The sequence below is a fragment of the Apis florea genome, unplaced genomic scaffold (assembly GCF_048593485.1).
Source record: "Apis florea isolate Af1SG1 unplaced genomic scaffold, ASM4859348v1 contig_3758_pilon, whole genome shotgun sequence".
Taxonomy (NCBI): domain Eukaryota; kingdom Metazoa; phylum Arthropoda; class Insecta; order Hymenoptera; family Apidae; genus Apis; species Apis florea.
The window spans coordinates 757,665-784,893 of NW_028256839.1; the positions used below are offsets into that span (position 1 = coordinate 757,665).

At 18.1% G+C, this 27,229-nt stretch overlaps 1 protein-coding gene, 1 long non-coding RNA gene and 1 pseudogene across 2 annotated transcripts; 2 read left to right on the plus strand and 1 right to left on the minus strand.

The window, feature by feature from the left end:
- The first annotated feature begins 5,768 nt into the window (after window positions 1–5,768).
- Window positions 5,769–15,818, plus strand: LOC116414360 (very long chain fatty acid elongase 6-like). Its single transcript, XM_086914932.1, has 3 exons — window positions 5,769–5,997; window positions 11,953–12,355; window positions 14,190–15,818. The coding sequence occupies exons 2-3, from the start codon at window positions 12,027–12,029 to the stop codon at window positions 14,728–14,730; spliced, it is 870 nt and encodes a 289-aa protein (XP_086771058.1). The 5' UTR covers window positions 5,769–5,997; window positions 11,953–12,026; the 3' UTR covers window positions 14,731–15,818.
- On the minus strand, window positions 12,149–13,868 carry LOC147656466 (uncharacterized). Its single transcript, XR_015294358.1, has 2 exons — window positions 13,338–13,868; window positions 12,149–12,285 (listed from the first exon to the last, which is right to left on the minus strand). It is a non-coding gene; the product is annotated as an uncharacterized LOC147656466 (long non-coding RNA).
- Window positions 15,819–19,989: 4,171 nt separating the features above from the next.
- LOC147656467 (very long chain fatty acid elongase 6 pseudogene) lies at window positions 19,990–24,935 on the plus strand (annotated as a pseudogene).
- The last annotated feature ends 2,294 nt before the right edge of the window (window positions 24,936–27,229 follow it).

Consider the following 27,229-nt stretch of genomic DNA (forward strand, 5'->3'; position numbering starts at 1 on the left):
TCCCTATGTACGGAGATATTCGCAATTATGGGGAGAGTATATTTTATTGATTTTATATTAAACATGAACTACAAAAATTCTTGTATATTTTCGATACCTAATTTATTTTATTCTAAAAATCCACGTTATAATGATACTAAAAGACAAGTATTGTAATAAGATATAAATAATGTCGAAAAAAGTTCAACTCACATGATAATATCAACAGGTATTTATGATATCTCCTTTCTTTTCTCTCTTCACAAATAATAAATTCTCGAAAATGCATGGGGAATAAGAAAAATTAAACATATTTGAAAATTATTAATTGTGAGCGAATAATATACTTGTTTTATCAACAATTTCACATTTATTTCTATATTTTCGAAAAATTTATACCATCGCTTGAGATATAATATAATTTCATATAATATAATCTCATAATATAATCTCGCTCGAGATTATATTTTATTATTTTATTGCTTCGAATTCATGAAATGTCCAAGCTCGACTTGGGATTTGAACCATTTTAAATCATAATCTACGAAAAAATAGATTTTTTATTAGTTCATTTCTTGTTAAATATGTTATTATTATTGAATTATGTTATATAATACGAGCAAAATTTCTTCATGTCAATCGTCAGGATAATTTAAAATTATGATAAATGCGTAAGGAAAAACTTTTAAATTTCTAACTAAACTTAAAAGTTTAAACAATTTTTTTTATAGTATACAGATGAGAGAATTCTTTCGTTTCTTATCATAAAGATTCGATAATAGAACAGATTCTGGAACAGATATTCTGCTAATAGTTGATATTTTGAATCTATATTTACGCCAATCGAGTCGTTACTCTTTGTCGTTTTATCTCATTCTATTTCAACTTTTTTCAGTGATTCATTTGTAGATGAAAACTCGTTTGTAATGATAAACTCAGTCAATAATACATGTAAATCGAAATGATGTAATATTAAAAAATAATTTTTTATTATATATTGATATTTTCTTAATTTAAACATTTTAAAATTCTAAGATCTTGATGCTAAATACACAACTTGAAATTTATTATGAAAAATAAATTGCAGGTGTATATTTAAAAAAAAAATGGATAAAAAATTGTTATTAGATTTTAGAAATATAAAATTTTTTGCGTATATTTATAGTTTATATTTATAACATAAATTTTATATAATAGATATTATATATTTTATATATTATATAATATTACATATTGTATTTTATATGTTAATTAAAACAGCAAATAGCTAATAATTCTTATATATATATTTTTTTTATTTTTCATACACTGAAACTAATTGATTTTTTTGTTTAAAATATAAATAATTGTTATTAAAAACAAATAGCCGAAATAAATAAATATTTATCAAATATTAAACGATGATTATGAATTGTTTATATTCGTTTTTCTAAGATATTTACGGTTAAAATACTTAACAAACGATAATTGTATGAAGGCAATCTCAATTTGAGAAAAGTTTAAGAGATCTTTGATATATTTTTTAGAAATATTTGATGTGGTTTATGAGATATGATTCTATAACTTAAAAATATTTTCTAGGTGTCAATAATAGATATTTCAATAATAATCTTAGTATCTTCTTACTAGAGCAAATTTATATATAAGTACTCGTGGATTAGTTTTTCTGAGAATAATCAATTCTGTGTGCGATATTCTTTTTTAATTTAATAAGTCTGATTTTTAAAATTTTCTTTAGACTGAAGATGTCGCACAATCAAGAAGTTGATTTGCGGCATTATTGATCATTTACGTGCACTATCAAAGATCCGCAATCCATCGAAATGAATATAGAAAGAATTTTAAAGAAAACATGTACAAATCGAAAAAAAAATGAGAAAATATTTTTAATTTTTAAACTATTTGAATTATTGAACGAAAGAAAAGAACTTTTTCAATTTATTTTTTGAATTTCAGATTAACCATAAGAGTTTAAAATTTTATGAATTCGCGTATTCATACATTAAGATGAAACTTTCATTTGCATATGAACTTTGCTTTTGATCATTTAAAGTAAAACAATAGAACTTCGTGATAAATCATTTTTATTATTATATAAATATAATTCCACGAAATTGTTTTGTTAAAAATGATATTTGTTTTTTCTGTACACTGTTTTAATTATTTTCTTACTTTAATAATAATCATTGAAAAATATTTGAGATAAAGTCTTGCAAATTTAAGAAGATGTATTATAACTGTAATTATTATATAATTATATAACGCATATATTCATACAATCGTCATTCTCATTTAATATAAATATGTGAAAGCAATCTAATTAAAATGAATTAAATAATATTTGAGAAAAGAATGAATCACAATTTAAAAATATAAAAGTTATATGTATTACGTCCATACAAAAATTTAATGTACATTGTAATTTTATATATTAGATATGAAAATTTAACTTTTATGCTCTCTTTGGAGGGGAAATTAGATGGAACTTAAAGTCTTTATTTCTATAATTACTTTGTGGACAGCGAAAATGAGGAAAAATTTTTTTTTTTTAAATTAAGAATAAACTTTATTCAATAAATTTGTCCGTAACAATAATATTGTAATAGTTTTGATGGATGTAAATTAATAGCTGAATGTTTATTGAATACCTTCGACACAAGTATAATTCTTAAAGATGAGTGTATAAGTAGTTATAGTATGTGTCTATTGCAGATCAAGGTATCTCATAATCATAACAGATAATCGTGTCTGACGATCAAATGTGATGTTAAAATAAAACTAATTTAATTGTCGTATCCGGCGGTCAACTACATGTTCACCAAACTTGAAACTTTCTTTATAAATAACGATAGGCAATGTCTGACAGTTAGAGCACAATGTGTTCACAAACTAATTGTCATATCCGACAGTCAGACATAATCATCAAATCATGAAACTCGTACCCTCAAAAAATCTCTTCCTAGTTCAATTGGGAAAGTAACAATTTTCCACGTCATTAATCAATAATATCGCGGTCAGTGTTCGGTTCGCGAATCCCCAAAATTAAATGGAAAATCCTCGCTTGGATCTGTATACAAAGATCTCACAATAAGCAGGAATAAGAGAGATCAGGAGTATCTCTCTTATAGATTTTTTGGAACTAGAATGAGAATGAATAGATATTATTTGTCGTTGAATCAACCATGTCTGGAATATGTCACCATTAAGATCGGTTCAGTCAGACTGAAGCATGTCAAAAATATATAATTATAAGCGACTAAACTCTCAAAAACAACAGTCTTCTCAGATAATATCATCTGCGAGCAATAATAATAGAAAAGGAGATTTCTATGAGATTTCTGTATGATATTTTTATTTCTATAATTTCTCTGAATAAATTGTTTATAAATCTCGCGAACAATAAATACTCGCGAACAAAATTATTTCAAATTTATTATTAATTTATTATTCAAAGCATGAAATAACTGCAACGATAACTGTAACGTCAAATGAAGTTATATAAAGATTGAATCAATTACAAATAAATGTTATTCAAGTATTTTATAAATTTTATAAATAAAATTATAACTTAAAATTATATATAAAATAACTTAATTTTATTCGAAATTTTAATTAATTATTTTTTCAATAGAATCCAACTTTGATTTCAGCAACTCTGATCTTATAATCTATATATAATACATTCATCATATTTTATTTTCATTGATCATTCCATGTTAAAAATATATTTCAAGTTAATTGATGTTTACGAGTGTTAAATTGATAACCATCAAATATATACAACCATCAAATACAACACAATATATTTATATATCACAATAACATAAATATCATAATTTTTAATTTTTTTATTATCTTTCAAAATTATTTCTATTAATTACAAACGAAATGGTTGTTATGCCAGACTTCTTTTTTTTTATTTTTGACTTTGAAACAATTTATTTCACCACTGTTTATGATATTTATTTTAAAATAATCTTTTGTATTTTATGTTCATAAAATATTTTGTTTTCATTTGAACTTAGAAATAAATTTAGAAATGTAGATTAAGTAGATATAGTAATTAAATATAAGATAAAACAATTTGTATTTTCAATTATTCATATAAAATGGATTTAAAGAAATCCATTTATATGCAACTATTTTAACTAAATATTTCATATATCTGGTAATAAATATTAGAAATGGACGATTAATAATATATTGTTATTTAAGTATAGATGATAATATTATTAATAACTATAAATTTAAAAAATATTTCGAAAAATACAAAAAACACTTATTAAATTTATTAAAACATAATTAAAATACATTTTTAAAATACAATGTTTGTAAAAAAAATTTATATAATTTCTTGAAAAATTCTATATAATGTAAATATGTACATTATAATAAATTGATTTATTCTTGAAATTTATAAAGTTGATATTATTTTTTTGCCAAGCTAATGTATATTTCATTACGTATATATATATAAAATTACATTTGATGCTACGTTTTTCTTTTCTTTATATAATTCAATGAGATTACGAAGTTATGAAAAAATTAAACAATCAGAGATTAAGAATTATGCATTTGAACAATACAACAAAAAAATTACTAAAAATATCAATCAATAAGAATGCAAAATTTTTTTATTTTCATTGAAAATAATCTTAAAAGATTTCAATACAACGTCTTTATAATCATTCAATTATGTTATGTTTTCTGATAAAAGAGTTTAAATGCTGCTTAAGGTTTAATTAAATTGTTTTTTTCATATTCTTTTAATATCAAATACGGATCGGATTTATTTTTCTATTTCAATTTCAATTCAAATACGAGATCAATAAAAATTTTACTAATAAAAATCAAAAGAATAAGAAGGATGAACATTCCATTTTAGTTAAAAACTATTATTATTACAAATATAGATTAATGAGGAATTTTTGTATGACAATACAGTTGCACATACATGATAACAATTTTTGGATAAAAATAGAATTTCTATATTTGCATTTCCTTTATTCTTTTCATTTAACACAAGTAAAATTTCATTTAATCTCTATTTGAAATTGAAATTGAAAAAAATAAATTATTTCAAAATAATTCAAATAATATATAATTTATTTTAAATAATATATATAACATATGAAAAAACAATTAAACAAAAAATTGAAAGACAACGATTTTTAAACGTTTTTAAATCATTAAAACCGATCTAAGTTAATATTAATGTTAAAATAATATTGAACATTTTGAAAATTACTTTAAAAAACAAAAATAAAATAATAATAAATTTTTATTGCTTATATATTATTTTATATTTTAACTATTTTTTTATTTTCTTACTGTTACTATGTATGTTGTTGAATAATTTTCGTTCAGTGAAAGTAAATTAATTCAAGACATCAAAATTATTCATTTATTTCAATAACTGAATGAAATTATCGTTTACACTTTGAATTTTTATCGCTATTACTTGCGATTTGAAAATAATGACAAAGTTATCGATTTGAGGGAATTGAGGAAAAAATTAGTATTAGTATAATAATGTAAAATATCAATAAACTTATGATATTTTATACTATGCTACAGATAAATGAAAAGATGGGAATTATGCCGCTTATGATTAGACACGACAAAGCGGCTAAGGTATAGAGTGAGGGTAATGTGAGGCCATTTTCTTCAGAAGAAATAATTGTAACATTAGTCAAGAAATAAATCTGATCATCTGATTCTATGACGTCCGATTGAAATTATACTATTTTAAACTTCACTTATTTCTATCAAGTTCTAGTCGCAAACGATCCATGACTTGGTTCATATGATTGTAAGTGATAGAAGATAAAACTTCAAGATAAAAATTGCACATTGTATTGTTACTCGCAAAATTCAAAAATAAATATACATACGTGCTACGTGAATCAAAGGAATTGCTATATTATATCTATCTTTTTATCGTTCACTCTAGCATAACATAAAGCAAACTATTCGGTGAAGAATCAGATATTAGATATTAAATTTTTCGAATCCAAGGTAAGATTGAATGAAATTATTAGCATTAATGAAAATATTAGCGTTAAAAGTACTTATATTTGTTGTTTATGGGATTGGGACATTTTAATTTTAAAATAATGAATTAAGGATCTGTGAAAATACTATTCTTTATAAATTGTACATTCCATAGAATAAAATTTTATAAAACTAATATTTCATGCCATTAAAATAGATAAAAAAAAGTTTTTCTACGCTGATTAGATTATTATTAAATCTATAATAATAATAAATAAATATATTTTATAAAAACAAATCGATAAATAGAAATCAATAAATCGTATATTTAAATTTAATATATATAAATGTTGTCACTAAATTTTATAGCATATAATTTTATTTATTGACTTATTGATTTAATAAAAAAGTGAAATGAATATTAACTCTTATTATTAATTCATTCTCAATATATACTTTGATAAAATTCAAATAGATATTGTTGTTGTTATAAATTGATCAAATCATTTGAATTCTTACGAATGGTGATATAAATATTTTTACAAAATAAGAAATATTTTCACAAATTTTTTTTAATTAAAATTAAAATATCTAGAAAAGAGAAATATAAAATATGTTATATAGCAAGAATAAAAAAACAAAGGAATAATTTTAGAAAATTTCATATAAAAAATATAGTATAAATATTGTGAATTTTAAAAATCTTATGAACTTTTCAATTTTTTTAAATTACAATAAAATCAAACAAGTGGAAATTTAAATAGTAATATGAAATATCAAAAATAAATTATGAAACTACGTAAAAATATTAAAAAAATAAATTTTAATAATATAAAAGTCTCTAATTTCAAAAGAATCAATTTATTTTATTTTGTATCTTTAATAATCATATAAATATAATTATATATAATCATAAATATAATTTTTAATAATCATACAAATTCTATTTTATATAATCATATGAAATATTATTCATGAAGAATGAAAATTAGTTAATTACCATGAAAAACATATGTATTCACTGTTCCAAATTTTAATTTTTTTAAGCCCTCTTTTTCTCCTTTCAAATTAATTCAATAAATTCTTGAATACTCTAACGTTGCCATAAACTACAAATTATTAAAAAAATTATGAAAATCGTAGTTGGTCTGAAAAAAAGATTTTTATATCTTTCCATGCTTATTGCTTGTTTCTATATCAAATATTTGAAAGAAATTCATTATATGTATATTATTATAACTGCCTTAAACCTCTAAATATAATAAAATATAAACCTATAAATTTTTTATTAAATATTTAGATAAAAAAATGCCTGTTATTATATTTTCTTTGCAATTTTGATAAGTTGTAATTTTTCAAAATTTTCTTTATATGTCATCTAATAAATTAATCTATTTAAATTTTTAAGGAATTTCAAATCATTAAATTCAATTTTAAAAAAAAGTTATTATATTTTTAAGGATCTATCAATATTTTTTTAATTAATTGAAATTCCTTCGGATTATTGAAAATTGGAAAATAAATTAAAATAAATTCTATAAAATATGCAAAAAATTCCTAATAAAAAAATATTAATAAAGTGGTAATTAATGAAAAAATTTTAATTCTTATTTTATTTAAATTGTAATCATTGTTAATCTTTTTATATATATATGTATAGATCAAATTATTTTTAATATCACATATTCTATTCTATCTATCCCCGAGAGGTTATATATTTCTGACAAAATGTTGATATATTTATTAGATGCTTTAAAGAATTGATTCTAGAAACTGAAATAAATAAAAAAATTAAGATACAAAATATTAGTTCATTTATTATAAACAATTTAAGTTTGCATTAGATAAAATAAGACGAAGATAAAATAAAATGTTTTGTCATATTATTTTTCTGACACTAGTTCGCACCGACTAACATAAACAGTTCAATTGTACATAAATAATAAATAAGTTTCAATCGATATTTATTTGATATTAGTCAATAAAACTAAAATAAATTTAAAACTATCTCAAATATATATTAATATTTTAAAAAATAGTAAAAACACAGAAATTACGAATATAAAAATTTCAAGTGAAGATTATTTATTTATACAAATAATTTAAGTTTGCATTCTATGTAGCAATGTGGAAATAGAATACGATAGTGTAACAGAAAAAAGTTTTATCTCTCTTCGTTTTATTTTGTGTGTGTGTGTGTGTGTGTGTGTGTGTGTGTGTGTGTGTGTGTGTGTGTGTGTGTGTGTGTGTGTGTGTGTGTGTGTGTGTGTGTGTGTGTGTGTGTGTGTGTGTGTGTGTGTGTGTGTGTGTGTGTGTGTGTGTGTGTGTGTGTGTGTGTGTGTGTATTTATATATTTTTTATATTTTGTTTACTGTAGCTTCTAGAATCAATCTTCCAATTTCTATAAAAATATTAATATATTACATAAATGTACTTATTTATAATATTTATTATTTTTATAAAATAAAATTTTTTTAATTTTTTCTTATAATGAATATTAATGTTGAAATTCTGTTAATATTACAAATATTCTTTATAATATTCATTTATTAATTTTGATTTATTGCGAAATTTTACATATTTTATTTTATCTTTTCATCAAAATTTTTGATATTTTAAACCTTCAAAAATTACTTATGAATTGTAATTTATTGACTGCTATTACATGCTATTATATACTACCGCTATTATGCATAAAAGTGAGAAGCGACATATGTTAAGTATTGGCATGTATGTATGACTAGGAAAAATAGATTTAGTCTTCTAATCCATTGGCATAAGTATTGTATCAATTGACATTTTACTATGAGTTCAATGAAGTCCATTATATATATAATAAGTCCATATTATATATAAAATGAATATTAAAATTCTAATATGAAAAATTCAAAATTTCTATTCTATGGAATGTTTGAAAAAAAAAATTGAAAATTGTGATTGTAATTGTGATTAAAAACGAGATTAAATAAGACAACAAGTGTAATAGTTACGATAAATTGTAATTAAAAACAAAATTGAAATAAAGAAAAAACTTATTAAAAAACAAAAATTAATTGTAATATTTTCTATTTAGTATATAATTATATAAGAAATAAAATTTTTTGCTATAATATTTTTCTTAAGATACTAGAAAACGAAAAAAAATTGACAATTGTGCAATGTTAAAATTCTATTAAAATTAATAGAATTCAAAAAATTTCACATTTCGTATTTGTAATATGAAGAATATGAAGAAAAATAATATAATATAATTTTATAATATATAATTATAGATATAATATAATTTTAAGAATATTTTGAAAAGTTTGAATATCTTCAATTTTTATTTTTGTATATAAGAATATACAAAAACATTATATTAAAATTTTAATTTGAAAATTTAATATTTAGAAAAAACTTATTTATAAATTTCTAGCAATAAAAGAAATGATTAAGTTCTTTTTATGCTAATGATTAAAAAACTTCAAACTTTTAATTACGAAATTATGGTAATAAATAAGCGATATAATTTTATTTATAAGCATGTCATTTTTAAAAGAATATTGAATTTAGAAAAGATAATCGATTTTATTTGTTTTGCATGTCAATTTTTTGTCATTTATCCTTGCATATTAGAACATAATAAATAAATAAGCTTATAAATGCAAATCAAATATTTACGTAATTTTATTCAATTTTGATATTTAAAAGTCAAATAAGCAAAAAAATGAATAAATATTTATATGAAATATAAATATTATTAGATTTATTTAATCATATCTAATAATATGCGATATTTAAGACATAGTTTAATATTTCAAAAGATATAAAAAAAATAAAGAAAATGTTCAGAGAAAAATTATTATAGAAAATATAATAATAATAATAAAATATAATATAAAAACAATAAAATTATATATATATATATATATATATATATATATATATATATATATATATATATATATATAGAGTGTCTATTTTATCTACAATAAAATATCTTGTAAGAAAAGAATATTATAAAAGAAATATTCTTATAAAAATTGTCCAATATAAGAAGATATATTATGTAAAAACATATATTAATATCTTTCCTACAAAAACAATAAAAAAAATCATATCTTCTTTCTTTTTCATACAATAAATATTATAAAATTTGAAATGTCTCATGAATTAATAATTTTTAGGAACATGAGTTATTATTTTATCTAGGAAATGTTAAGCTATATTGATTAATGTTTTTAAAAATATATAATTATATATAACAATTCCATTTAACAAATAAAATTGATTTTCATATTATTTATATGTATCCACTCATGAAAGAATTAATAACAGAATATACACTCTTTGATGTCATTCAATTTTTACTTAAAAAAATTTTGCTACCACAAATAATAATGAGAAAATCAAAATCCTTATGTAAATAATTATTCCAAAAAATAAAACTCACTTATTCTATATTTTTTAAAATTTGAAAATTGCTAATTATTTTCAAATATTAATTATGATTATATTCTACGCATAAATATCTAATATCTAAATATCATTAATAAATAAAACTTCAACATCTTTTTTATTTTTTTTTTTTATAATATACTTCTTAAATTCCAAAAGAATAAATATAGATTATTACAGATTGAAAATGAGAGACAAAATATATCAATCATTGTCAATCATTTGAAAAACTGAAATCTCTTATTGAATTATTCTCTATAGTTATATCTCATAATTTTTAATAATTCTTAATATTCGATTTTTCAGTTATCTTTGTTTGATATTGTGATTCATATGTATTTCTTAGTGTGTATATTAATAAGAAATGAAATGTTTTCTTTATTTTTATTTCGTATGTTTTATTATTATTATTAGAATTTGAAATATTATTGCTTCTTTCGATAAATCTTCAAAACTGAGAAGAAAGTGCATTTAATTTGAAATATATAACATTATTGGTTCTAAATCTTTCTTATAATATTAAATAGAAGAATCTTTTTTATTATATTTTAATTATTACAAAATTATTTTATTGATTTTTATTGTATTTATTGTTTTTTATATATTTTAATATAAAATAATATAATTATTTTTAAATATATTTGTTATAAATGTATTAAATATTAAATATATATAAATCTTAAATCATATTAAATCTTTCATAGAATTTAATATGTCATTATTTGAAGATTAGTTTTCAAAAAACTACTATAAAACACTTTTTATATTTGGAACCACATAAATATTTAGAATTTTAAATAATGAATGTTATTTTTGTTAAAATCTAAATTTTTTTGATGTATGAAATTAATTAATGAAATTAAATAAAATTAATCATTTTGAATTTGTAATTACATTTTATGCTAAGTTTTCATTAATGTATAAAAATTATTCATTATCATATTATTTGAATAATATATAATAAATCGATAAAGTTTATCGATAAATCGATAAATAATAAATAATAAGATTATAATATAATAAATGATAGTCATTTATTTTTCCCTACATAAATATTTTATATGATTATTAATCCTTTAAAAAATAAAATCATTTATGTCCAAATCTGATTGTTTTATTTAAAATTCTTTTTTAATCTTTATTTTTTATACATAATTGTTTTTTGTTCTAATTTGAAAAAAATTTTTAAACTTTAAAAGTCAATTATTATTTTACAATCATTTATAAAATCAAATTATTGTTAGATTTTATATTGTAATCTTTCAGTTGACTGGAAATGTTATTTGATATTATTATTATAACTGTGAAAAAAATGCTAACATCTATTATATACAATTATCACAATCTCTGATAGATATTTTATCTTCAGATTTTTTATATTAAAACTTTAAATATAATGATTTTATATGCATATATACATATTTACATAATTAAGAATAATTTCTTATCACTTCATTAAGAAAATTTCAAAATTTGTAAAATTTTTATCTTCTGAATTTTTAAATGAAATTCTTAACAAGAATTTTTTGTTTTTTCTTCCAGATTAATTGGCATCAGAAACAAAGAAACTTTTCTTTTCTTAATTTGTAAAATAACAAATAACAAGATATATCAAAATGAAGAATCTATCTTATACTGAAGTGGTTACCACACCTAATTATTTATATGTTTTTAACTTCGAGAAAAATTTTGTTTATATGGAAACTAAAAGATGGATGCAAAATAATTTATCGAATAGTATTTATTATTGTATTATTTATGTTATTCTAGTCTTTGGTGGGAAATATTATATGTCAAAAAGACAAAGATTTAATCTCAGAGGTGCACTTGTATTATGGAGCTCACTTCTTTCATTGTTTTCCATTATTGGATTATCTAGAACATTACCAGAAATGATTCATATATTAATGCATCATAGTTTTTATCATAGTATTTGTATACCTAGGTAAGTAGATTATTTATGTTTCTCTTATTTAAAATATTTTTAAATAAATATAATAAATAGATGTAATAACATAAAACATGTATGTATTAAATTATATATAATATATATATATATATATATAATATAATAATAAATTATATTATAATATAATTATAATTATATTTTATTAATTATTAATTATAATATAATAAATAATAATAAAATTTGCAAAGTATCAGTAATTTTATTACATAAATTTAATTATATAAAATTATCATATTATATGATTTTTTAATAAATTACTATTGTTTATTAATTTCTGAAAAAATTGATCTGAAAAAGAAATTGTTTAGATAAATATGTTTTAAATACATTTTGAATGTATTTTTCCCATTCTTATCTCTGCAAATAAATTATTCAAAATTTTTCAATATATTATATAATGTAATTTTATTCAGAATAATAAAAGTTTTATTCAAAATAAGTTTAATTTTTATTTTAATATTCAATCTTATTTAAAATGTTGAATTCAATTCATATAAATTTAATATCAAAAAAATATATATAACACATTCACTTATAAAAATTATTTATTGTAATATTATATATATATAAAATATATATAACATAAAAAAAATATATTTATATAAAAATCCACAATTTAATAATAAAATTTAAAAATTAATTATTAATTAACTCTAGAAAAAATGTTTAAAATTGTTACTGACACTAAAAGAAAGCATAATGAGTTTGTTTAAGTTTTTCATATTTTTAATTTCAAAATGATTTAAAAGAAATATTTAAAATATTAAATTATGCAGAATATCAATAGAAAATAATATAGTAATTATATTTGTTATTATAAATGAAGAATATGCATTTGTAACAATATTGAATAATAATAAACATAAACAGAAGCCATCTCTGACTTCCTTATTTGTACGATATTCTTCTCTTCTCTTTTTTTTTCTACATCAGTTCTTGTTGCAAAATATATTAATACCTATTTTTTCCATTTATTTTCTATCAGTCAGGAACTGCTATGCAAATCCTGAAATTAAAATATAATAAGTAAAGTATAATAAGTAATAAATAATTTCTAAAAAAATTTTGAAATAAGAAAAATATAATATAAATAAATATAAATTTTTTCTATAAATTTCCTATAAATGATGGATTCAAAGAATTCTTTTCTTCTTTAATCTTTTTAGAGTTAAACATTAGTTTTATAAATAATATTATAAATGAAGAAAAGAAAAGAAAATTATGATTTTTAGAAAATTAGAATTTAGTTAGATGTCAATCAGTCACAGAATTAGAAATAGTTAAAAGTAAATCAGTCGAGAAAATTTATTAATGATCCAAAGAAAAATGAATAAAAAGTTAAATAGTCATCATTGACATTCACAATATAAAACAATCAAATAGTTTTGATTTTCAAAATTTCTAAAATAATGTACGATTCTTCAAGTATCATTAATTTAAACTTTCATATAATAGTCAAAATTGCAGTGATTCTAACAGAAAGTACCAATATTTTAAAATTAAATGTCCAGATAAAGAATAATTTTTGAACACTTGCTCATGAACATTCTAACAATAATATTCATTTATCAATTTGTTCTTTAAATTATTAATATTAATATTAAATAATAATCTTCTAAATAAATATAAAGTAATTGTTATTCTTTGAATATTATTCTGTATTATTTATATATCATTTTTAAAAAATATTATAATTATTATTATTATTTATATAATATTATTATTATTATAATTATATTTATATAATGTTATATTATTTATAGTAATGAAAATATAGTAAAAAAATAAAAATATAATTATTTTTTTGCAGCTTTATTGAACAGGATGTAGTATCTGGTTTTTGGGCATGGATGTTTGCTTTATCAAAACTTCTGGAATTTGGCGACACAATCTTTATAGTGCTACGAAAGCAGGAATTAATTTTCCTACATTGGTATCATCACATAACAGTTTTTCTTTATTCATGGTTCTCATATGTAGACAATGTTGCATCCGCGAGATGGTTTATGGTGTTAAATTATTTTGTGCATTCCATAATGTATAGTTATTATGCTTTGAAAGCGATGAGATACAAAACACCAGTATTCATTCCAATGTTAATTACCCTTCTACAGATAACTCAAATGATTTTAGGTTGCATCATAAGTATTGTAAGTTATTATTATATGGAAAGTCAGAAAGAATGTAAAAATTCGCGTATACATATGTTTTTTAGTATACTTATGTATCTTAGCTATTTCGTTCTTTTTTGCAAATACTTTTACAAATCTTATATTGATAAAAATGGTAAATTCCAAAAAAAGATTACTATAAACGGAACAGTGGATCATAAAAAGTTCAAGGCTAATTAAAACATTAAAATTTTTTCAAAATTTTTTCAAAAAGTTTTTTTCAATTACATTTTTTTTAAGAATTTTTTTTTTTAATCATGAAATTATTTTGAAAAAATAACTTTAAAAAGTTTATTCTGAACTCGTTATTAAATGATAAAAAAATTAAATCGTAAAATTGACTATCAAATGAAATTGCAAAATTATTTAAATTTTGGAATATTGAATTACTTTAATAGTGCAATATTTATATAATATAAATTTTATAATATTAAATTATCTATTAATTATTATCTTAATTATCTATTGAAGTTATAATATTTAATAATAATAAATATATTAACAATATAATTTATTAATAATTTATTTCACTTATTTATTTATTTAATTATTATATAAGTTTTATTTAACATTAAATAATTATTAATTTGATAAGAGACTTTTTTTGTTGCATCTGCACTGTTGTTTATGGAATTTTTAGAATTATATACGAATTATGAATTTGTCAGTAAAGTGGATGTTTCAATAATGAATACAAAATAATAAATAGTGCGAATAATTTCATGTCCAATATATGTAGATGTGAATAAAAACAATAGAAATAAATTCTTATTCAAATAAAATTCTATAATATTATTTTATATAATATTATAAAATAAGAATTTTTTCTAAATATTCTGACATTTTATAATTTTATTTTATATAATAATGATATATATGTAAAATATAAATCATTTTAATATCTACATATTATTTCATTTATTTTTTATTTTTTTATACTTAGATATTTATTATTTGATTTTAATGAAAAAAATATGAAATAATAAAATAATTATCATTGTAATTTTAATCATTACAATAATTTTTATTATGTGAAATTTCTTTTCTTCTTTTTTCTTTTTCTCTTTTTCATTATTATCTTAAATGTCTAATTTTATTGTAACTTAATATGCATTTTTAAAGGTTCATTCTTTAGATATTTATCTAGAGAAAATCTTACAGAAAATTTTTTATACTTTTCATTTGAAATAAAGAAGCAAACAAAAAAGAAACAAATAATTATTTCAAATTAATTTTAGATTTAATAAAGATCTATACATATAATTAAATTTTAAAAAGATTATTTTTTCAAGCCTTCTTTTTCTTTTTCAAATTAATTCTTGAATGCCTTAATGTTATAAACTACAAGCTATTAAATAAATAAAAATAATAAAACAGAATCTGAAATAAAATTTTTATTCAACCGATTTTAAAGAAATTTTTAATATGTATATTGTTATAATTGTAAAATATAATCTTAAATTGAAAAATTCTATTTTATTCTGAATGTTTCAAAATGATTATAAAAACGAAATTACATAAGACAACAAATAATTATAATAATTACAATAAATTATGTACAATGTTATATACAATTAATTAAAAAAATTATTAAAAAACAAAAATTAATTATAATATTTTTTATTTAATTTATAAATATATAAATATATAAGAATATTAAAAAAATATAAAGTTAATTTTTTTTTATTTTTTTGCTACAATATTTTTTCTTAAAATATTATTAATTGATAAAAATCTGCAATTGTACAAGTTTAATTCTAAAATTCTATAGTAGAATTTTTCATAGAATTTTTAATAGAATCTCTTTAAATAACTTTTTATTTCAAATCTGCGATATATATATGAGAAAAAAAACAATGCTATAATATAATTTTAAATATATTTTAATAAATTTAAAGATCTCCAATTTAGAAAATATATAAGAATATATAAAAATATCACAAAATTCAAAATTGAAAATTTATTATCTGGAAAAAATAAAATATTTATAAATTTTTAGCAATAGAACAATGATCAAATCTCTTTAATAAGAACTAAAGAACTAATTATAAAAAAACTAAAAAAATATCAAATTTTTAATAACAAAATTATTAAAGATAAACGATATAATCTTATTTTTAGATGTATAAGTATATTTTTTTTATAGTACGAGATTTAAAAGAAATAATCAACCAGTTTTATTTCCTTTGCATATCAATTTTACATTTTATAATTTTTCCTAATTATTAAAACAATAATTAAATATACGTGGAAATCCAAGTTAAAATAATATTTTTATCTATGATTGATATTTAAAAATCATTTAGACCAAGAAATAATAAACATTATTTTATCAATTATATACAATATAACCAATGTATATAGTTTTCTCTAGATATAATATCTCAAAAGAAATAAACAATATAAAGAAAATATTTAAACGAAAATTATTTAATATGAAGAAAACACAATAATGTAAAACAATATGATAAAATATAACATACGAACATAATGAAATATATATATTTTATATTATTATATATTATTATATTATATATCATATAAGTATATATAAGTATTTTTTTTCTTTTTTTCTTTCTTTAAAAGATATTTTACTCTATTACAAAGATATTCTATATACATTTTGTATATATGTATAAAGCATATTGATATGCTTATATTATATTTTATAATAATTATAATTATATTTTATAATAATTATAATTATATTTTATAATAATTAATATATTTTAATAATTAAATCAATTATTATATATATTATTATATATACTTCTTATTGAACATTTTTAAACATTTTCTTTATATCTTTTATTTATTTTGAGATATTAAAATTCATGTGTCCAGATAAAATTTTTTCTTTCCCTTTGTTTTAATCGTAATAATCGTCCTCTAAAAATGTTTCGCAAAGAAACATTCCATACATATATCATAAAATAAAAAAGAATTGTGGAATAAATTTGAATGTTATAAAACTTAATATTAAATATGAATTTTTTTACATTTAAAAAAAATAAAGTTAAATAAATCATTTTGAATTTATAATATTTAAACTTAGCATAATATTTTATAATATTAAGTTTTTTAATATTTAATATTAAATTTTCATTAATATATAAAAATTATTTATTATCATATTATTTTAATATAATAAATAATAAGTTTAATAGTTATTTATTTCTCCTTATATAAATATTTTATATGATTATTAATCTTCTAACAATAATGTCATTTATGTCTGATTGTTTCATTTAAAAATTTTTTATTGTTTATTTATTTTTACGTAATTTTTTTTGTTCAAATTTTAAAAAAAATGTAAGATATTAATCAACATTATTATATTATATGATATTTATAAAATCAAGTTATTTTTAGTAGATTTTATAGTATGCTTTTTCAGTCAAATGAAATGATAAAAATTTTGAAATTAATATTTATTATTACAAAGTAAAAAATGTAGAAAAATGCTACTATATACAATTATCATAATGTTTAATGAATGTTCAATATATACTATATAATATACAATATAAAATATAATATATATATATATATATATGGGATTATTATATTTAAAATTTTAACATAAAAAAATATATATACATATCTATATTAATTAATGAATGAAACACAATTGCTTAACACTATGTTACATTATGAATTTAAGATTTACAAGAAAGTTTATATTTTAAACTTTGTTAAAAACTTTTTATCTTTTGAATTTTAAAAAGAAATTCTTAATAAGATTTCTTTTTGTTTTTCTTTTCAAATTAATTAACATGAAAAACAAAGAGAATATTTTTTTTTTAATTTTTAAGTTAACAGACAGTAAAAAGGTATATCAAAATGAAGAATCTATCTTATATTGAAGTGAAGAATCACACCTAATTATTTATATGTTTTTAACTTAAAGAAAAAATACATACGGAAAACATAACATGCATGCAAAATAATTTGACAAGTAGTTATTACTATTGTATTATTTATATTATTATAATCTTTAATGGAAAGTATTACATGTCAAAAAGACTAAGATTTAATCTTAGAGGATCATTTAGACTATGGAATTCATTGTTTTCATTATTCTCCATTGGACTGTCTAGACATTTCCAGAAACCATTCATATATTAACACATCACGGTTTCTATTATAGTGTTTATATATCAAGGTAAGTAGATTATTTATATTTTTTTACTATTTTTAAAATATTTTTCATTAAATATAAATAAACTGTTTTTATACAGCTAAAACAAAATTAGATATTTAACTAATATGTAAAATATATATCAATATCAATATATATATTATTCAAAATGTACATCATTACTTAAAAATATTAATAATTTTATGTATTATAATTTATTACGATTTAACTACATAAAATTATAACATATATATGATTTTTTAAGAAATTAAAAAAAAATTGTTTATCTGAAAAAACTAAACTAAAAATAAATGTTTTACTACATATCAATATATTATTTCAATATATTTTGAATATTTTCCTGCTTATTTTTATAAATAAACAGAATTTTTCTAACTTTCAATATTATATTGCAATCAATATTATGTTAGAATAGAATAGAACAATAGAATATAATTAAATTTGTTTATAATGTTCAATTTAAATTATATAAATAAAATTAAAATAAGAAGAAAAAAATGTAATATATTCATATCGTTTAAAAATATATAATATAATTTTATGTATGAGGCATCAAAACATGTACATTTATATAAACATAGTTTAATAACAAAACATTTGAAAATTACTTATTCATAAATTGTAGAAACCTCGAATTTATATAAAAGATCAAGAGATTAATTTTATCTAAATTTTTCATATTTTTATATAACTTTTCATAAAACTGTGATTTAAAAATGTATAAAAATTAGTACTTATATATTCTATATATATAAAAATGTACATTTACATAAAAATATGTATAAAAATTTTAAGAATAATTTTGGATTATACGGAATATATATTATACGGAAAGAGTTTATACTTTAATATTTCATATACTTTAATATAAGATTTTCCATTAATAATATACTTAATTAAATAACGATAATAATGTATCAAAATTTAATCATACAGCCAAGTCAATAATCTTTAACAAAAAATATGATTATTTTATTGTGTAGAATAATTAATATATTTGCTTGTAACATTCTGACATAATAATGTTCGTTCACCAATTTGTTTTATAATATTAAAATTAATATAATAATATTATAATAATTTATATAATAAAATTATATAATAATCTTCTAAATCATATAATATAATTGTTACCCTTTGAATATTATTCTATATTTTTTACACGTTATTCAAATAATATTATTATAATATTAATAATAACAATAGATAGAAAAATAAAAAAATAATTATTTTTTTCGCAGCTTTGTTGAACAAGATATGATATCTGGTTTTTGGGCATGGATGTTTGCTCTATCAAAGCTTCTGGAATTTGGTGACACAATCTTGTTACGAAAGCAAGAATTAATTTTCTTACATTGATATTATCACATAACAATTTTTCTTTACTCATGGTTCTCACATTCAGAAATATGCATCCGCAAGATGGTTTATAGTATTAAATTATTTTGTGCATTCCATAATATATGGTTATTATGTTTTGAAAACAATGAGAAGCAACAGAACACCAAAATTCATTTCAATATTAATTCAATATTCTACAGATAATACAAATGATTATAGGTTGCATTATAAATATTACAGCTTATCAATATTTGAAAAAAATAAAAAGAATGTATTCTAATTTTATTCTATTTTATTCTTTTTTGTAAATTCTTTTACAAATCTTATATTAGCAAGAATGGTAAATTTCAAAAGAAAAAGAAAAATTTCAAAAGAAATTATAAATGAAAAAGAGAATTATAACAAATTAAAAACTAAAAATACAAGAAATATACTAAAATTTTGTAGAAATTTTTTTCTTTTTTTGGATTTTTTCAAAAATCTTTTAATAGTGCAATTGCATTTGAAGAAGTAATTTTGGAAATTTTATTTAAAAATTTTTATTAATCAAAAAAATTGAATAGTAAAATTGATAAAATAAAATTGTAAAATAGAATGAAAATATTAAAAATTTTGCAATATTGAATTACATAAATAATGTAATGTTTTATGATAAAATTTTGTAATATTAAATTTATTGTTTTGATTGAACTTATGACATTTAATAACAATAAATTGTTATCAATACATCTAATAATAATTTATTTAACTTAATCATTTAATTAAATAATTATTATTAATCAATTATTATTATATAATTTTTTTCAATTTATTTAACATAAAAATATTATCAACAAATAGACGAGGCATTTTTTATGCTGCGTTCATTTATACAGTTTATAAATAATTTTCAAACAATATTTGCCAACAAAATGGATGTTTTATTTGAAATAAAGAAGCAAACAAAAAAAACAAATAATTACTTCAAATTAATTTGAGATATATATATATATATAAAACTAAATTTTAAAATCTATTAAAAAATAAATTGTTTTCAAATGATTTATTATTTATTAAATTTGATTATTTTAATAATAGAAAAATTATTATTTAAAATGTATATTTAATATAAAAATTAAATAATAAAGTTTTATTTATATACACCTCCTTTATATCAAATTAAATGTACTCTATATCTGGGAATTCGTTAAATAAAAATAAAATCATATATAATGCAAACATAAAAGGAAAATGAAAGTAAATAGAAAAAGTCAGTTTCTATAGGAAGTATATTTTCATATTTTCATATGTTTTCATGTTTTTATATTTCATATTTCATATTCACCGATTGGCTCAATGCATTATTTTCTTTAAAACAAATCGAAATGAATATAAAAATAAATTCATATATTTTGTAAATAGAGAAAAATATTTCTAAATTTTACAAAAAAATTTTAAATAATAGCTTAAACAAATTCTTCTGGATACCAGTTCATATAGAGATTCATTTTTAAACAAAAATATAGATAAATTAATCAACGTAATCAAATCAGCATTTCTATTTACAGATCTGAAAGAATTGATTAAAATTTTGTTAATTGATTATAGTCAAGATATTATTATTATAAATGAAGATTAATCGGAAGAATTTGTAAATACATGATTATTATTTTAAACCATAATGTGTAAAATCATATCTAAAATCAAATCTAAAACGTGAAATCAATTTATTCTAATTGTTTGAAAATTATATAAATAATAAATTTCTATTTTTCAAAAAAAAAATTTATTAGCATTCTTATTACAAATAAATTACTGATTCGATCATAATCAAAAGTATAATTAAAAATATTATAATTCTTATATGATTATACTTAAGTATAATCATTATTAGATTATTATATATATGTATATTATGAAAATGTAAGACTTTTTGAAGATTGGGTTTTGAACATTAAAGAATGAAAAAAGTTCATATACATATATGTGCACTAAAATAACTAATATATTACAAATATTTTAAAATAAACTAATACGATGGAAGAGCGAGAATACTCAATACTATCATAGTATAATAGTAGTATAGTAGTCATTTGCATAGTAAAACTTCTTAAAAAATAAATATACTGATACTCTTTTACATATACAAATAATTATTTTTGAATTTTAATAAAATGTACAATGTACAATATAATGTACAAATATACAATGTACGTATTATATAACTGCTTATTTACTAAAAACTTAATTCAAATAAATTTTAAAAAAATTTCAGATATTATATTATTAACATTACACAAAATTTTATTTAAAATGCACAAGTAAATTCTTGTATAAATAATTTATTTAAATTATAAATTAAATTATATTTTATGTAAATAGATTTTAATAATTTAATTTTAAAAATCTGTAGATCTATAGATTAAATATATGAATCGTTCTATGACACTCAACCTGTCTACTTGTCAAAATTCATAAAAATGAATCAAAATATATTTGCATAAAATTTCAAATTAAAAAGATTAAATATGTTTTTCTACAAACTATTTTCGCACATATAAAAGAGTTATTAATGACATCAATGAATCAATACATCAGTAAAGACAAAAAACTTTGTTTTTATCTGATTTAAACTCAATATTTTTTATTCCAATGTAAAATTACTAAATAAAAACAAATAATAAGCAATATTTACATTTGTATCTATATTCATATTACATTAATACGTTTTATATTCCATTAAAATATAAATAATGCACTTTTCTTTTCCACATTTCCTTTTAATAAAATTATTTCGATAGTTGATTATTATTTATTATCATATTAATTTTATAAGTAATTTTAAATTACTTAATTAAAACTTTATTTTAAATATGTATTCAAATATGCATTTTTATTAAATTCTTCACAACAATATATTACTGAAATAAGTTATTGGATGTCTAACTACGATATCTTAAGCCGATTTATTATACAATTTATTATACAATCGTAATCGCTGAATTTCGTCAGCAAGATTCGATAAGCAAAATACATAATTAATCGGCAGAACTAGACATTTATCCACACTTTCTTTCCTTGCATTTAGATGTATATAAATATTCAAGTCTCATTTGGTACTTGAGCAGAAATACAAAAGAAATAGAAAATAAAAATAAAAGCAAAAAATTTTTTCAAACTGCACAAAGAATCAGAGAAAATCGGCAAACAATTTGTTATAAATTTCCTTGTAGAATTATTATAATTAGTATAATTGATTCAATCGTTATAGAAAGAATAAATAAAATAATAATATCTGAAATCGAATTTTATGTTTGTTTATGTAAATTCAAGAATATAAAAGCCTAAGTTTTTTCCGTTATCTAAGCAATATTATTTTATTTTTCGATTTGTTCATTGGTAACATATGTGAAAAATAAAAGTGCAAAAAAGAAATTAATAGATGTAATATTCATTCACTTACATGCACTTTTTATGGATATATGATATAATATTGATATATAATATTGATTTACGTATTATTAATATGTGATATTTAAATCAATTATTATTTTAATTAAATCTCAGAATAAGAATAAGAGATATTAACAAATGAAATAAAGATGAAAATTTGTCAATTTGATGTATTATTAACTTATATAATAATCTGAAATTCAATCGCTAATATTTCAGATTTGTACATAAAAATAATTAAATACAAAAATAATTAAATGTAATTGTGCTCAAAAATACATTCAATTATTCTTATTCAAAATCTTATAGAATTAATGTTTTAATTTTCTCATATGAATTTCAACAAATAGACAAATTGAGTGTAATACGATTCACCTATGATTTTAAATGATTTTAAATGAAATGATATATAATCATCGTACAATATAAAAATATGTATAAAAATTTTAAGAATAATTTTAGATTATACGGAATATATATTATACGTTAAGAGTTTATACTTTAATATTTCATATACTTTAATATAAGATTTTCCATTAATAATATACTTAATTAAATAACGATAATAATGTATCAAAATTTAATCATACAGCCAAGTCAATAATCTTTAACAAAAAATATGATTATTTTATTGTGTAGAATAATTAATATATTTGCTTGTAACATTCTGACATAATAATGTTCGTTCACCAATTTGTTTTATAATATTAAAATTAATATAATAATATTATAATAATTTATATAATAAACTTATATAATAATCTTCTAAATCATATAATATAATTGTTACCCTTTGAATATTATTCTATATTTTTTACACGTTATTCAAATAATATTATTATAATATTAATAATAACAATAGATAGAAAAATAAAAAAATAATTATTTTTTTCGCAGCTTTGTTGAACAAGATATGATATCTGGTTTTTGGGCATGGATGTTTGCTCTATCAAAGCTTCTGGAATTTGGTGACACAATCTTGTTACGAAAGCAAGAATTAATTTTCTTACATTGATATTATCACATAACAATTTTTCTTTACTCGTGGTTCTCATATTCAGAAATATGCATCCGCAAGATGGTTTATAGTATTAAATTATTTTGTGCATTCCATAATATATGGTTATTATGTTTTGAAAACAATGAGAAGCAACAGAACACCAAAATTCATTTCAATATTAATTCAATATTCTACAGATAATACAAATGATTATAGGTTGCATTATAAATATTACAGCTTATCAATATTTGAAAAAAATAAAAAGAATGTATTCTAATTTTATTCTATTTTATTCTTTTTTGTAAATTCTTTTACAAATCTTATATTAACAAGAATGGAAAATTTCAAAAGAAAATTACAAACGAAAAAGAGAATTATAACAAATTCAAAATTAAAAATACAAGAAACATATCAAAATTTTGTAAAAATTTTTTTAAAAATGATATATAATTATCGTACAATATCGATTATTGTGAAATTTGCTATAATTTTGTATAAGTTCGAGCTAAATTTTTATGAAATAATAAATTATATGAGTTTCAATTTGCATAATTGATGTTTTTTTTTTTAAATGATATAAGAATATTGCATACTTATATGATTTACATACATTTTATATTATACTGAAATTCAAAAATAGTATTTTTTGTATAAAAGAATATTTGCTTTTATTGAGAGACTTTGCTACGAAATTACATTGCAATACAAGCGTTTTTATTTTTTTGATATGTCAATTTATCTAACGCAATCAATCTATCAATCTATCTAAATTTAAATAGTTTTAGGTTTATAAATCATTAATTAAAACGTAAAGAAATTTTTTCTTTGTTTTGATATCTAGAATATATTCTCCAAAATTTATCACATTTTTATAAATATCTTATATTATATTATATTTGATTAAATAAATAAATTCTATCACAATCATAATTTATAACTATTTATATATATTTATAACTATAATAAATTTATAATTTTCATTAATCTATTACATGCTGTTTAATTCTGTATTGATTATCAAGGATTGTATATAAATGAATCAACATATGATAAATATCAAGAACATTAAGAATAAATTATGTGTGGTGAGAGAAAGTGGAAGAGAGAAAAAGAGAGAGAGAAAGACTAAATCCTAAATTAAAATTTTCACTTCGAGTAAGAGAAAATTTAAGACTTATTTCATCTTTAAAATTCAAAAAATTCTATTTCCAACTTTTCAAATTTATATCGATTACAAACATATGGATGCATTTTGTTTTTACGAACATATAAATACATAGATCAAATTCTATTAATTCTTCAATCATAACAATAATCTTTTTCCGTAAATATTACGAAAACTTTTGTGATATAAATATGTTTAAATATGTATTATATAAATGATATTATAAATGATTATATAAATATTGTTTATTTACAAGAAAAAATTAATAAGAATCTCATTTTTTATAACACATTTAAAAATTATTGAAATAAAAAAAAAGATAGTCTTTCTGTCATCTAATTATTATTTTTATAATTATTTTATTATAATTTTACATGAGCAATCGGATTAAAAAAATTAAATTTAATATAAATTTATGTTTAAATATACATTGATGTTTAAATATATACTGTTATACAATTATAGGCAGAATTTATTATAATAATAGAAATTTTTTTGCAAATATATCAAAAAATAGGATTGTCCAATATTTTTATAAAAAAAAAAAAAATATTCAAAATATTGATTTGAATAATATATTCAAAAATCATTGAAATCGATGATAAATTCTTTTTAAGTAATTTATTTTCAGTTGAAAAAATAATAAATAATAATAAATTATTTTCAATAATAAATTTTAAATAATACAAAATGTTGTTAAATAGAAAAATTAATGAATATTATATTACAATATTTTGTGGTATATTCACTGAAGAAAATTTTGGAAAATATCTAACATTCTAATGTGCTACTAACTATTATCAATAACTATAATTTTAAATTAAAAAAATTTGATATCCATTTAATATGTTTTAAAAAATTTAATATATTAAAAATATATTAATAACTTCATTAGACAAATTTATCATTTTTTTAAATATTATTGTTTTCTATCAATTTTTAATTTTGTAATTTTAATAAGAAAGATCGTATTATAAGAATCTTATTATATTAGATAATTAAATTTATATTATATTATTTATATTTTATTTATATTTATATAAATATTTTTTATAATTGATTCTTTAATAAAAATAAAGGTCAATAAAGCATTAATAAAACTTTCAAATCAAAGATTAATATTTAAGAATATAAAGCAGATTATTTTGAATTAGATTATAATGCAAAGAAAAATATTAAAAATCATGATTATTATTAATTATTAAAAAATTATAAATATAAAAAAAGTTATTATACTTGGAACATACATATTAGATATATATATATATATATATATATATATATATATATATATATATATATTAAATAATAACATATTAAATAAAAACATATTGATATGATTTATTGATTTAAAAGAAAATCTATTTTTTAATTATTAAATAAAAAAAAATTATTTAACTTAAATTAAAATTAAAATTTATTGTTTTTTGAATTTTAATGAATTTAAAAAATTTAATTTGCAATTTTTTTCAACATATAAATATAATAATTGATATATATTTATAGTAAATTTAGTATATTTTATAATATAGTACATTTAATATAATAAAAATATATACTTTTAATAAAAACATATGTA

What these genes read in the sequence shown, in the direction of transcription:
- LOC116414360 (XM_086914932.1), top strand. Translation starts at nt 12,027, where the DNA reads ATGAAGAATCTATCTTATACTGAAGTGGTTACCACACCTAATTATTTA. An exon ending in CATAGTATTTGTATACCTAG is followed by an intron (nt 12,356 to 14,189) that starts GTAAGTAGATTA and finishes ATTTTTTTGCAG; the next exon opens with CTTTATTGAACAGGATGTAG.